This window comes from Aegilops tauschii, chromosome 1, assembly GCF_002575655.3.
Source record: "Aegilops tauschii subsp. strangulata cultivar AL8/78 chromosome 1, Aet v6.0, whole genome shotgun sequence".
In the NCBI taxonomy this organism is placed as follows: Eukaryota; Viridiplantae; Streptophyta; class Magnoliopsida; order Poales; family Poaceae; genus Aegilops; species Aegilops tauschii.
The window spans coordinates 411,071,384-411,082,945 of NC_053035.3; the positions used below are offsets into that span (position 1 = coordinate 411,071,384).

The window sequence follows — 11,562 nt, forward strand, 5'->3', positions numbered from 1 at the left end:
AATTTTTATATTGTATATCTCTAGTATTGTAGACATTGATAATTTTGTATATATTGTCAAACTTTGTGAAGTTTGACTTAAGACAAATCTTTTATGCAAAATAAAAAGAAACGGAGGGAGTATTTGTTTGCTGGTGATTTCCTATATCGAAGTTTAACAATTTTGGAACCTTTTTTAATCTTTTCTGTTTTGTATACCAAAATAAGAAAATTAGTTTTTCTAGTTAAAGCACCCATAAAGCGGATTCCAATCAAAATTCCCAGACATGATATTAGTTATTTTTCTCGTTCTTAATGGCATTGTAGTGGAATGGACTTTTTCCCTTCTTAAAAGAAGATAAAACACCCTAGTTTTAGTATCTTCAGATTCACACAACTACAACACTATAGAAAATAATGTTTAGCATGATAACAAAAAGAAAATTCCAAGGTCATTCACGTTGATCGGCCTCACCAGAACAATGGGTGATAAACACAAAGATATGCACAAACTTTTTTTAGAAAAGGAGGATGACCCCCGGCCTCTACTTCTGGATGACGCATACAACCATTTTACTAATTATTCACAAAGAGATATACACACATGTATATTGAAATAGAAGATACAAAAGCACGTTGGATGATCTTTCGGGTCTGAACTCCAGACAGTGTGATCCATACATATGTGAGAGAAATGGGGTAATTCATTGGAGTCGCCCTAGCACACATTTATCGAGTAAGACAATACCTTGTACATTTGGATCTTTAATGTGAGGGGAAAAATGCGCTTTTGAGCACACCTATTTTAACGAGCAATGGGGACGCGTACAACGTATACGCACACTTGTGCTATTTCTAACACCTAGTGGGGTCGCGTCCCGTGTAAACCCACAGTCGCCGCGGCACTAATGATCGTGGACGTGATCATTCACACCCAGATAGGATCTTTGGGACTTTCCCGATGCCTTATCACCAATTTATTTAGTTGTTAGTTGTCACCAAGGCTGGGCACGGCTATGTGAGCACGAACTTTGCTGACAGATTTATTTTTTCGCGAGTATGTTAAGTTTGCGTATCTTTTCAATGATAGAAGAAAATAAAATTAGCACAATAAAGAGTACATCACATGGTTTTTTTTGATGAAAGAAGGGCTTTCCCCTTCTGATTTTCATTAAGGAAAACCAAGCATAGCAACAAAGCATTCATCCTAATACTACCAAGGATCTCAAGTCATGACGCAAAAGCCAACAAAGGCCAACAGTCTCTCAAGCCCAACATACAGGGGCATTACATAGATGAAAGATAACCTAGACAAAAGCAGCAACCAACTACTAGAACAACAACTAAGAAACTGCCATAGCAACATCAGGAAGTAGATTCTTCAAGCCCCTTCAGCCTCGCTACATTGATCCTCCATCCCTGCTTTGCTGTGTACACCTCATTTGCTACTCGCTCTAGCAGTCTTGCTCCCAGCTCCAACATTTTTCTTGGCAGCTCCTTTATCTGCAATATTGACCAATCAATCAACCATCGGCTCATTCAGTGGAGTTGTTTTGATCCCACACACACATCTAACTAGGGCCCAAAGCAAAGGTGCTACTGAACAAGTAAAGAACAAATGATCTATAGATTCCTCTTTTCCACAGAAAACACAGTCCTTTCCCCCTATCCATCCTTTTTTTCAGCAAAACATCCCTGGTTAAGATGCTTTTTCTGTTAATCAACCAGAAAAAAACCTGAATTTTCGCAGGCACTTTGGTCTTCCACAAGTACTTTTGTAGAAATTTTAGATCCAGTGTGATTATTTTTCTGTATAAAGAACCCACAGAGAATTTGTGATCTGCAGTCAGGGTCCAGATCACCTTATCTCTCCCCCATTGCATATTAACCCCCTCATCTACTTTTTAAGCTATTCCACAGCTCCAGCGTTTCACCATGCAAAGTTCTTCTAAATGTGAAACCATGCCATCCTTTTTGTATGGCTTCATCTACTGTTATATTATGGTCAAAACAAATATCATATAATCTAGGGTAGGCTTCTTTCAGGGTTTTATCATCAACCCAAACATCTTCCCAGAACCTGGTATTTTTCCCATCCCCCAATTCCTTCCTAACAAATTTATAAAAGATCTCTTTGATATCCATAAGACTAGACCAGAATTGTGAATCTCCAGATTTTTGAACCACTAGAGCTAGGCATTGTCTCTTTATATATGTTTCTCCAAGTATATCGTGCCATAACCCCTCTTCAGTTTCCATTTTCCAGAACCACTTAGCAAGAAGTGCAATATTCATCACCTCCAAATTAAGAATCCCCAAACCTCCTACATCTTTTGGCAAGCAGCATGTTTCCCATTTCACTAAATGATCTTTCTGTACATTCTCATCCTCTTGCCACACCAACCTTGCCCTAAAAAAATCTTCTTTCTTGATGACCCCTTTAGGTATAGCATAAAAGGACATCATAAACAATGGGATGTTGGTTAGGCAAGCTTGCACCAGGGTAATTCTCCCAGCAATGGACCCAAGCAATTTCCCTTGCCAGCAACTACATCTTTTTTCAATCTTGTTAGTCACACAATTCCAGTGGATGTTTCTTATTCTAGTCTCATCCACAGGCATACCCAAGTATTTGAAGGGTAATTCACCCATTTTGCATGTCAAAATTTCCTGATAGATTATCTGTTTCTCTCTGGCTTTTCCAAAGAGCATCAGTTCACTCTTATGAAAATTTATTTTGGGGCCTGACATTTGTTCAAAGGCTCCTAAAATGAATTTGAGATTTTTAACACTTTCGATCTCAGCTTTAATCAGGAAAATAGTATCATCATCATATTGTAACATGTTAATCCCTTTTGTTTTCCCTATTGCCCAAAACCCCTTTCACTACATCATGTTTTAATGCATTATTCATTAAGATGGCCAAAGCATCAGCAGCTAGGTCAAAAAGTAGTGGTGACATATCATCACCCTGTCTCAGCCCTTTGAAGGTTTTAAAATATGGCCCAATATCATCATTCACCCTAACCCCTACATGTCCTCCTCTCATAGTCTCCATCACCCAGTCACACCATTTATCAGGAAAACCTTTCAGGTTAAGCATTTGTATGACAAAGGGCCATTTGATTTTATCATATGCTTTCTCAAAGTCTACTTTAAAAATCAAAGCATCTTCCTTATCTCTGTGAAAAGTGTTCAGGGCCTCATGGAGTATAACCACCCCTTCCATAATGTATCTTCCCTTGATAAAAGAAGTTTGATTTCTAGATATCACAGGGATACACATCTAGCTAATCTATTCATCGGTACTTTAGTGATGATCTTAAAACTCACATTCAGCAGGCAAATGCGTCTGAAGTTCTGTATTTTTTTGGCATCGTTTGTCTTTGGGACAAGAGTTATGATGCCATAATTGAGTCTGGCAATATTTATTTCTCCTTTAGCAAAACTATCAACCAACGCTTTTATCTCCCATTTGACCAGATCCCAAAAATCTTGATAGAAATCCACAGGAAATCCATCAGGTCCAGGACTTTTATTTTTTTTTCATTCCAAACACTACTTTATGAATTTCATCAAGGGAGAAAGGGGCCAAAAGCTCCTCTCTGTCCTGAGAGCAGATCTTCTTCATTTCCACCCCTCTCAAGGAGATTTGTGTCTCTTTAGGGTGACCAAACAAGTTTTTATAGAAATTGGTTATGCATTCCATCAGCCTATCCCTTCCTCTTGTTCCAAAGAGGTAATTCTGTTTTTTCTCCTTCTCCCATTCACTTTTGAATGGTAGTATCTACGACCACTTCATCTCTTCTTGTAGCATCACCCTTTTGAGTTGTGCTCTATGCTCTTTCTGCTCAGATCTGTCTGTAGCATTTAGCCCTATTTTTTCAGCTTTCTTGTCTATCTCATCTAATACCCTAATAGTAGCTATTTTGATTTTTCTATACCAAGCATCCATATTCTTGTTCCATCCCTTAGTTTTCCTCCTCAGGTTTCTTAGTCTAAGTTGCCATCGTTCCAGGATATCTCCTTTATATCTCTCATTCCACGTCTTATATATCAATTCTTTAAATCCCTCTCTCAATGTCCAAGAATTTTCATATCTAAAAATGTATTTATGTGTGTGTGTTACCCTTATATCCAAAAACAGGGGAGTGTGATCAGAAACTTCTCTAACAAAAGCTTGCAAGATGGTTAGAGGATATTTTTCCTCCCAAGCAGGGCACATCAACACCCTATCCAACTTTTCATAGGTGGGACTTTCCTGGTTATTAGCCCAGGTGTATAACCTCCCATTTAATGGCAATTCTCTCAGCCCTGCTTGCTCAATTATAGCATTAAACATAAAAGACCACTGGTCACTCTGCATGGGTTTATTTTTTCTTTTTCATTTCTAATAATATTGAAATCACCCCCCACCAAGCATGGCACAGGATTATCATGGTAATGTCAGGCTAACTCAGCTAAGAAGCTGGCTTTTCCCTCCTTCTGAGCATCCCCATACACTATAACCAGATTCCAGTGTGATTTAGTATTTTTTTCATATATTAAAACCTTAGAAAGTAATGTCCCTTCTCAACACATTCCACATCAAATATGTTAATCCCCACTAAAATCCCTCCAGATATCCCCCTAGGGGGGTTCCAACACCATTGGTAATTTTTTCCTCCACACAAATTATGAAGCTCATTCTTAGTAAAATCATTTTTAATTGTTTCAGAAATCCCAATGAAATCTAATCTCTGATCAATGATCATCTCTCTAATATATCTTTTCTTATGATCTTGTCCTATCCCTCTAACATTCTAGAAAACCCCTCTCATTCTCTCAACTGATAAACACCCCAATTTCTCCCAAAGACTATCCTTTTTTTTATCTCCGTCTATATTTGAATCAGATAAGAGACTAATTAGTCTTCTTTCCTTTCCTTTTTCTTCTCAGCTCCCCAATCCCAGTTGTCTGCTTCACACAGTCTAAAGCTAGTGAGCTTGGTTTCCCATTTTTCTTTCCTAAGAACATTCCTCTCAATTTTTTTATATTATTTTTCTTCAATATCAGCATCTGAGTGTTCCAAGTCAGAACGTATCTCATCAACATCTATGTCTCCAGTATTAGTTTATACTGGGATGTCAATTTTGTTCTCCTCTCCCTTATCTATTCTTTTTTCCTCCGCATCATTATCTTTTTTGATATTTTGAAAAAATATGTCCCTTCTAGCCTCCTCCATTTTCTTAAGAATTTCTAGGTTTTTATCAATCTTGTCAATAGAGCATCCCAAATCAATCCCAACCATCGAACTAATCTGCAACAAAGAAGCATCAGCAAATTATGTGTTCAGATTCTTACCATAATTATTTCTTTCTTCTGTTCTGATTTTGGCCATTTCTTCCACCTTCTGATCTTCCTTTCCTCTGTTCCTGAGACTTCTTTTTAATTCCACTTCTTTTTCTTCTCCCTCCTTCTCTAGAATCCCTGCCCCATGTATGTCAGCCATTTTCTCACCCAATGTACCAACAGATTCCTGACTAGCATTATAGTCAGTTGGTTCAATGTACTTTCCAGATCCAGTGTCCTCTTTCCTCAGTTGATTTTCTTTTTCATAATCTTCCAAATCCATATTAGCTAGCTCCATCTCATATTGCTCTCTATTAGCAGCCTCTTGTATTAATTTCTGGATCTCCTCTTGCTGTTGTGTAACCATCTGCTGCAGAGTTTGTTGACTGTTTTCCAACTCTTTGATTCTTTTTTCATTCTTCGTCCATAAAGCATTGTGTCTAACTTTATCCTCCTCCAGTGCTTTGATCTTATTGAACAGAATGTCACTTTCTTTTTGCCATTTCCTTCTTTCTGTGTTCATCTCATTTTGCCATTGCATGATGTTCTCTTCTACTTGAGTTTTTACTTTCTCCATTTTCTCATCAATCTCTTCACTTTGTCTGAGAGATAGGCACCCAAGAGTAATGCCCTTGTGTTCTTTATCTTCCAATCTAGCTTTCTTCCTTTTTCTTCCTCATAATCTTTGATTTTCAGGTCACTGATATTATCATTTTTTCCTTTTTTCTTGTTTATACCACCCAAGCTCCACTACTTTTTCCACTTCTGCCCCTATTCTGAACATAAGCAAATCAGGGGAAGTGATTTCCACCTGAGAGGGAACTTTTTCCACATCTCTAATCCCACACTTGGCTCTAACTTTTTCCTCATTAATGGTGTCTATATCAATCTCTAGTACTGGTCCTACAGCTGCAGCCACTTCACATATTCCAAAAAAGTGTCTAAAGCAATCTGGTACTTTACTCAGTTTAATACATGCAGAGTGCATTTTCCCAATTGCTTGATGGTCAAGAGACCAGGGTTGTACCTTGATCACCACCTCAGTTCCTAACAGGTTAAAGTCATTAAACTTTGCAAGCTCTACTAGTTTAGCCTTGTTAGGAAATCTCATCATAAATCCATTCTTTCCAAACTCCTTTACTCTCCATTGCCAACCCCAATCAAACATCTCACTTGAGGCTCTAGTCGATTCAGTTTCATTAATTTAACCATCTCTAACAATCACCACTCCCAGAGGATTTGTGTGCTCAGCCACCAGCATGTCTTTGTAACTCTGGACAAGAATTCCCAGACCCTTAGCTGCATATCCTACATACTTTGGCACTGGTTTCATTTGCTTCAAAAGGTTGCATTACCCTGTTATGTGATTGTCCCTACCACAGATCAAATAGTGCCCCACTTTACATTTTCTGGTAGTATGCCTGGGGTCTTTACATTTGCCACAAACCTGCCTATTCAATCTCTCAATCCCTTTTTTGTTGTCCTCTAAGGTCTGCTGCCAATTGCCTCTCCCAATCTGCTTCTTGGTCTCCATGTTACGATCCAGCTCAATCCCTTTATCTGTTTTCTGCATAGCTTCACCACTCCTCTCTCCTTTTCTCTGAACGTTTCCCCCAGCCTGTATACCAGAGGAGCTTCCAATCACTTTTTCCAGCTGCCCATTTTCATTACTTTTCATCCCTTGTACCAGTTGAGAGAGCAATGAAGCTAGCAGCTTCTGTTGTTGTTCCTGATCCACGTTTACCAGCTGCTCTCTCTCCCCTTCCTTCTCTTCCCCAGATTTTCCAACCTCCTCATTAGCTCTTTTTGTGTTATTGTCCACTATCTCTTTTTTCCTGTTTTGGCTTGACAGATCATGGCCTCTCTTTTATCCTCTACTGAAAGTTCCTCCTCCTCATCAACTCCTCTGCCAACTCCAAAACTAGTTCCAAATCTGCCACCACCTCTTCCAAACCCTCCAGTATTTTCAAAGGAAACCGATCTACCTCTGCTAAATCCTCTCCCTCTATCAGTGTTGTTGAATCTCCCCCCTCTATCACCAATCCAGCCTCCTCTATCGAGTCTGGCTGCACCATAGCCTCTTCCATAATCTCCAGCCATTTTTTCTTTCGGCGGCGGTGTGGGAGTAGGAGGGGTAGGGGGAAACCCTAAAAGATGGGATAACCCCTTTCCCACCTCCTCCCCCCTTTTTATACCCATCACCCCCTCATCCCTTTTTTGGGCTGGGCTCTCCCCAGGCCCACTAGGCCTCCACCACGAGAGGTCCACCTCATCACCCATATCCACATCTCTTCCAATTGAGCCTCCAAAAAAGATCAGAGGTCTCACATAGTCATCAATTCTTTTTTCCTTTCTCGACCCTTCCCCTTTTTGAACCAAATAAGGCTCAATTGGTGTTTCCTTCGCTTCAATTTCCCCCATATCAATATCTTCATCGCTGTACCAGGGCAAAATTGGTGGTATATGTCCATCTTTCATGTGAATTCACACCACCTCAGCTCTTAAACCTTTGGGGTTAAATTTTCCCCTTAATTTGGTATCTATCTTCTCCCTAGGGTTCATCGCCTCCCCCTGATATCTAAACTCATCCTCATTACTATTGCATTTTTCCCCACATTGCTCTGATTCCCCAAATTGTTCCTAGATTTGGAACGGGAACCTCGCAATTTTTTTTCATATTATCACCCCTAACATCATCCGCATCAATAGATGTAGTAGATGCTAAGTATTTTGAGAACGATTTCATACCTGAAGAACAGGCAGAGGCCTCCCCCTCCTCCTCCTTCTCATCAGAGGCCTCCCCGGCTAGCAACCAGAAGCGGTTGCCGGCCGACGAGCACCCTACTGGGGGCGGGAGAGGGCTTGGAGGCCAGGGGAGCGCCTCGGGAAACGAGGGGAGCGTCGGGGGAACGTCGTTGGGGTCGTCGGAGCTCTGGCCCGGCGTCGTGGCGGCGCTGCCCCCTGCAGGTCTCCCTCAATGACGATCGGCATCCATCTGGATCCAGGCCTGCGGCGGCGCCACCACCGGGGCCTGCGGCGGCGCCAGCGGTGGGGCCGGCGGCTGGATCTAACGGTAGCGCAGCGAGCGGAAGACCTTCCACTTCTCCCTCTGCTCCGGGATTGGCGACTCCGCCTCGAGCATCGCCCAGAGCAGCACCCCCATCGCCGGCTGGCGATCGTAGTTGGGGAAGCACCTGAGGATCTCCTCTCCCCTGAGTTTGTCTCTCACCATCCCCGACGCGTCGTTGAGCGCCTTCGCCGTCGGGAACCAACGGTCGATCTCCTTCAACCTCCCCATCGGCGTCTCGTTGCCGGCAGACAGCGCCCACATCTGCTGCTCGCGCGTCGTCATCGAACCCTAGCTCTCAGTGCGGCGGGGCGCAAGGGTGGGAATGGATAAGCGGAGTGGGGGAGGAAGTGGCGAGCCGAGGCGTCGTGGGTCTCTTAATATTCTCACACTCCCCCGCCCCCCTCTCGCCATTACTCACCTTGGAATCCGCGCCGTCCTCGCCCCACCGGTCAGCCGCCGCAATTCGCGCCAGATGGCACGGGAATGCCACCAACTGACCCACCTGAAAAATGTCGTCGCGCCACCCCCGTGCGTCGACCACCACCTCATCGGTGTTGAGGAGAACCAGCCGTCACCCTCGCCGGAGAATCGTGCCCGGCCTGTAGATCAACAGCGCCGAGCCCAGATTCGGCACGAAGTCGCACTTGAGGTGCGCGCCGTCACGGAGCCGTGTCTCGTGCCCTCCATTCATGAGTCTGCGTGCGACGCCTTGCTGCTGAACATGGAGTAGAGAGACAAAGATGCTCAGCCCGGAGCATGGCTCGCAGGTTTGGATTAACGAGTGCTCAACACACGTTCGGTTGAGGTTGGGTGTATCTGTCGACAGCAAACCCCAAGTACCTATGCACGCAAGCAATGCCCACGCGAAGGAGATACTAGTAGCAACTAGCCCTCACTTTGCCTCCAAAGCGACCAAAAGGCGTATCCGTGCAGCAGCTCAGCTGCAGGTTTGCAACTTGGCCGGGGAGCGCCCTTTTTTACAAAGTACACTCGCGCAACACCACCCTCCATAACAATGGTGCGCGCTCTCTTATATATACTCCACGACCAGAGCAGAGAGTGACAGACACGAATTGCAGCTAGCTAGCACAGGCATCAATCCAGTTCGAATACCTTGAAACAGTGGCCGGGCGGACTCATCTCTGATCGACCGAGCCGGACGGACATCACATCTCTCTGATTAACTTCATCAACCATGGGTCGTCTTGATTCGGAGGCGCCGACGTCGAGCATCATCGCCGCGGGGCTGACTGCTCTCCACGACCACGCCCACGGACACGGGGGAGGCGCGGCGGCGCCGACGAGTGCAGGCTCGGCCTTCGACACCAACGTGGTGATCATCCTTGCCGCGCTCTTCTTCGCGCTGCTCTTCGCCATCGGGCTCAACTCGCTGGCGCGGTGCGCGCTGCGGCACGTGGGCCGCGGAGCCGCGGTCGCCGCCGGCGAGGGCGGGGCGACGGCTCGGGCGGCCTTCAACGGCAGCGGCATCAAGAGGCGCGTGCTGAGGAGCCTCCCCGTGGAAGTGTACGGATCCGGGGAGGTCATCGACGACGTGTGCGCCATATGCCTCGGCGAGTTCGTCGACGGCGAGAAGGTGCGCGTGCTGCCGGAGTGCTGCCACGGGTTCCACGTCCGGTGCGTCGACGCATGGCTGGTGTCCCACAGCTCGTGTCCGACGTGCAGGCGGCCGGTGATCGAGGACTCTCTCGCGAAGGGCGGCGAAGCCAATGCCGCCGTAGAGAACAACACGATCACAGTGGTCATCGTTTGAGTTTTATCGTGCAACGAAGTATCGCCATTGCCGGTAAGTTACCACGACAAGGGAGCTCTTGTAGAATCATCCGGCGATGGTTGCAATGCTTCTAAGATGTCAGGCGCCAGCATGTAGCTCGTGGTCGCATCGAGTGTATGATCGAACATTCGAACTGCTCATTTGCTCACTGTAAATATTTGACGGCGAAAACACCATATAACATTTTTCTTTTTGGAAAAGAGGAGGATAACACCTCGTCTCTCCATCAAATATGCACACAGCCTTATATTATTGGTTATTTGTTAAACCTATATTATTGGGTATTTAAGTATGTGAAGCCTAGCACTGATGCGGAACGAATCGGCTTATATTAAAAGGGAAAACCTGAGGCCATCCAAAATCATCGCCCTCGCGATATGATCTCCACAATCCTACCATGAAAAATATGACATATGACTGAACAAGAAAAAAAAAACTACGATAATACTACATTCACGAGCAAGTTTGAACGGGCTTTCACGGGGTGGAGGACGTGCTGTAATCTAATTGCCCCCCCCCCCCCCCCCCCCCATTCTAAGTGGCAGGACCCGTCCTAATTAACTAAATCACAGCCATCAACCTTCAATTAGCCCGCAAAACCCCGTGAAGTCCCCGTGCGTGTAGCATTACTCAAAATACTATGCTACTCCTGGGCAAAGCCTTCAAGAAAATATTGGTGTACATGCGTCAATGTTGACAGGGTCAACCAAGGTCTAACATAGCTTGGCATCCTTGACTCCTCGCCGATGATTTGACGTCATGAAGACTTGGTTAGAGATTGGCGGCTCAAGGCGATTAATGGTGGAGGTGGTTGCAGGAAAGCCATCGCCTCCTTGATGATGCTTGTCTCGTGAGAAATTTGGAAGGAGCACAACGCAAGAATTTTTCAAAATGTCTCCGCACCGACCTCCATTGTTATCGCAAAAATCAAAGAGGACCCATCTTTGGACTTTGGTGGGAGCGAAGTAGCTTAGTATTGTTATGTCGTGTCTAAAAGTAAATTACAATAATAATAATAATTCTAAATATAGGAAAGATAAAGAACTCTATTTGGTTATAGATAAACCACCTGTCTCTCTTTTTTTTCTTTTGCTTTCTCAGCAGATATTTCATAAAACGTCTAAACCTTCTTCTTAATTAATGAAAATGACAAGTCTTCTGCCTTGTTAAAAAAAATGGTCTAACATGAGACTTTCATCACCGAAGTCAAGCTTCGAACCAACACCTTCAACAAGAACATGTCACTTGCCCGCCAACAGTACCCAAAATAGTTAAAGGGGAGATCGCGGGTTTTCACCAGGAGTACATACATACTTGTCATCGAATTTGTCATTGGCGATAACCTATATTGTCTAGTGATGTTTCAGAAGTTGGATCTTCACACTGAGAGA

General features: G+C 44.1%; 2 protein-coding genes across 2 annotated transcripts; one reads left to right on the forward strand and one right to left on the reverse strand.

The window, feature by feature from the left end:
* Nucleotides 1–1,094: 1,094 nt before the first annotated feature.
* LOC109779990 (uncharacterized) lies at nt 1,095–7,445 on the reverse strand. The gene is made up of 2 exons (XM_040388296.3): nt 5,322–7,445; nt 1,095–1,481 (listed from the first exon to the last, which is right to left on the reverse strand). The coding sequence occupies exons 1-2, from the start codon at nt 5,884–5,886 to the stop codon at nt 1,417–1,419; spliced, it is 630 nt and encodes a 209-aa protein (XP_040244230.1). The 5' UTR covers nt 5,887–7,445; the 3' UTR covers nt 1,095–1,416.
* A 2,129-nt stretch (nt 7,446–9,574) lies between these two features.
* LOC109779991 (RING-H2 finger protein ATL78-like) lies at nt 9,575–10,150 on the forward strand. The gene has a single exon (XM_020338591.1). The coding sequence runs from the start codon at nt 9,575–9,577 to the stop codon at nt 10,148–10,150; it is 576 nt and encodes a 191-aa protein (XP_020194180.1).
* The last annotated feature ends 1,412 nt before the right edge of the window (nt 10,151–11,562 follow it).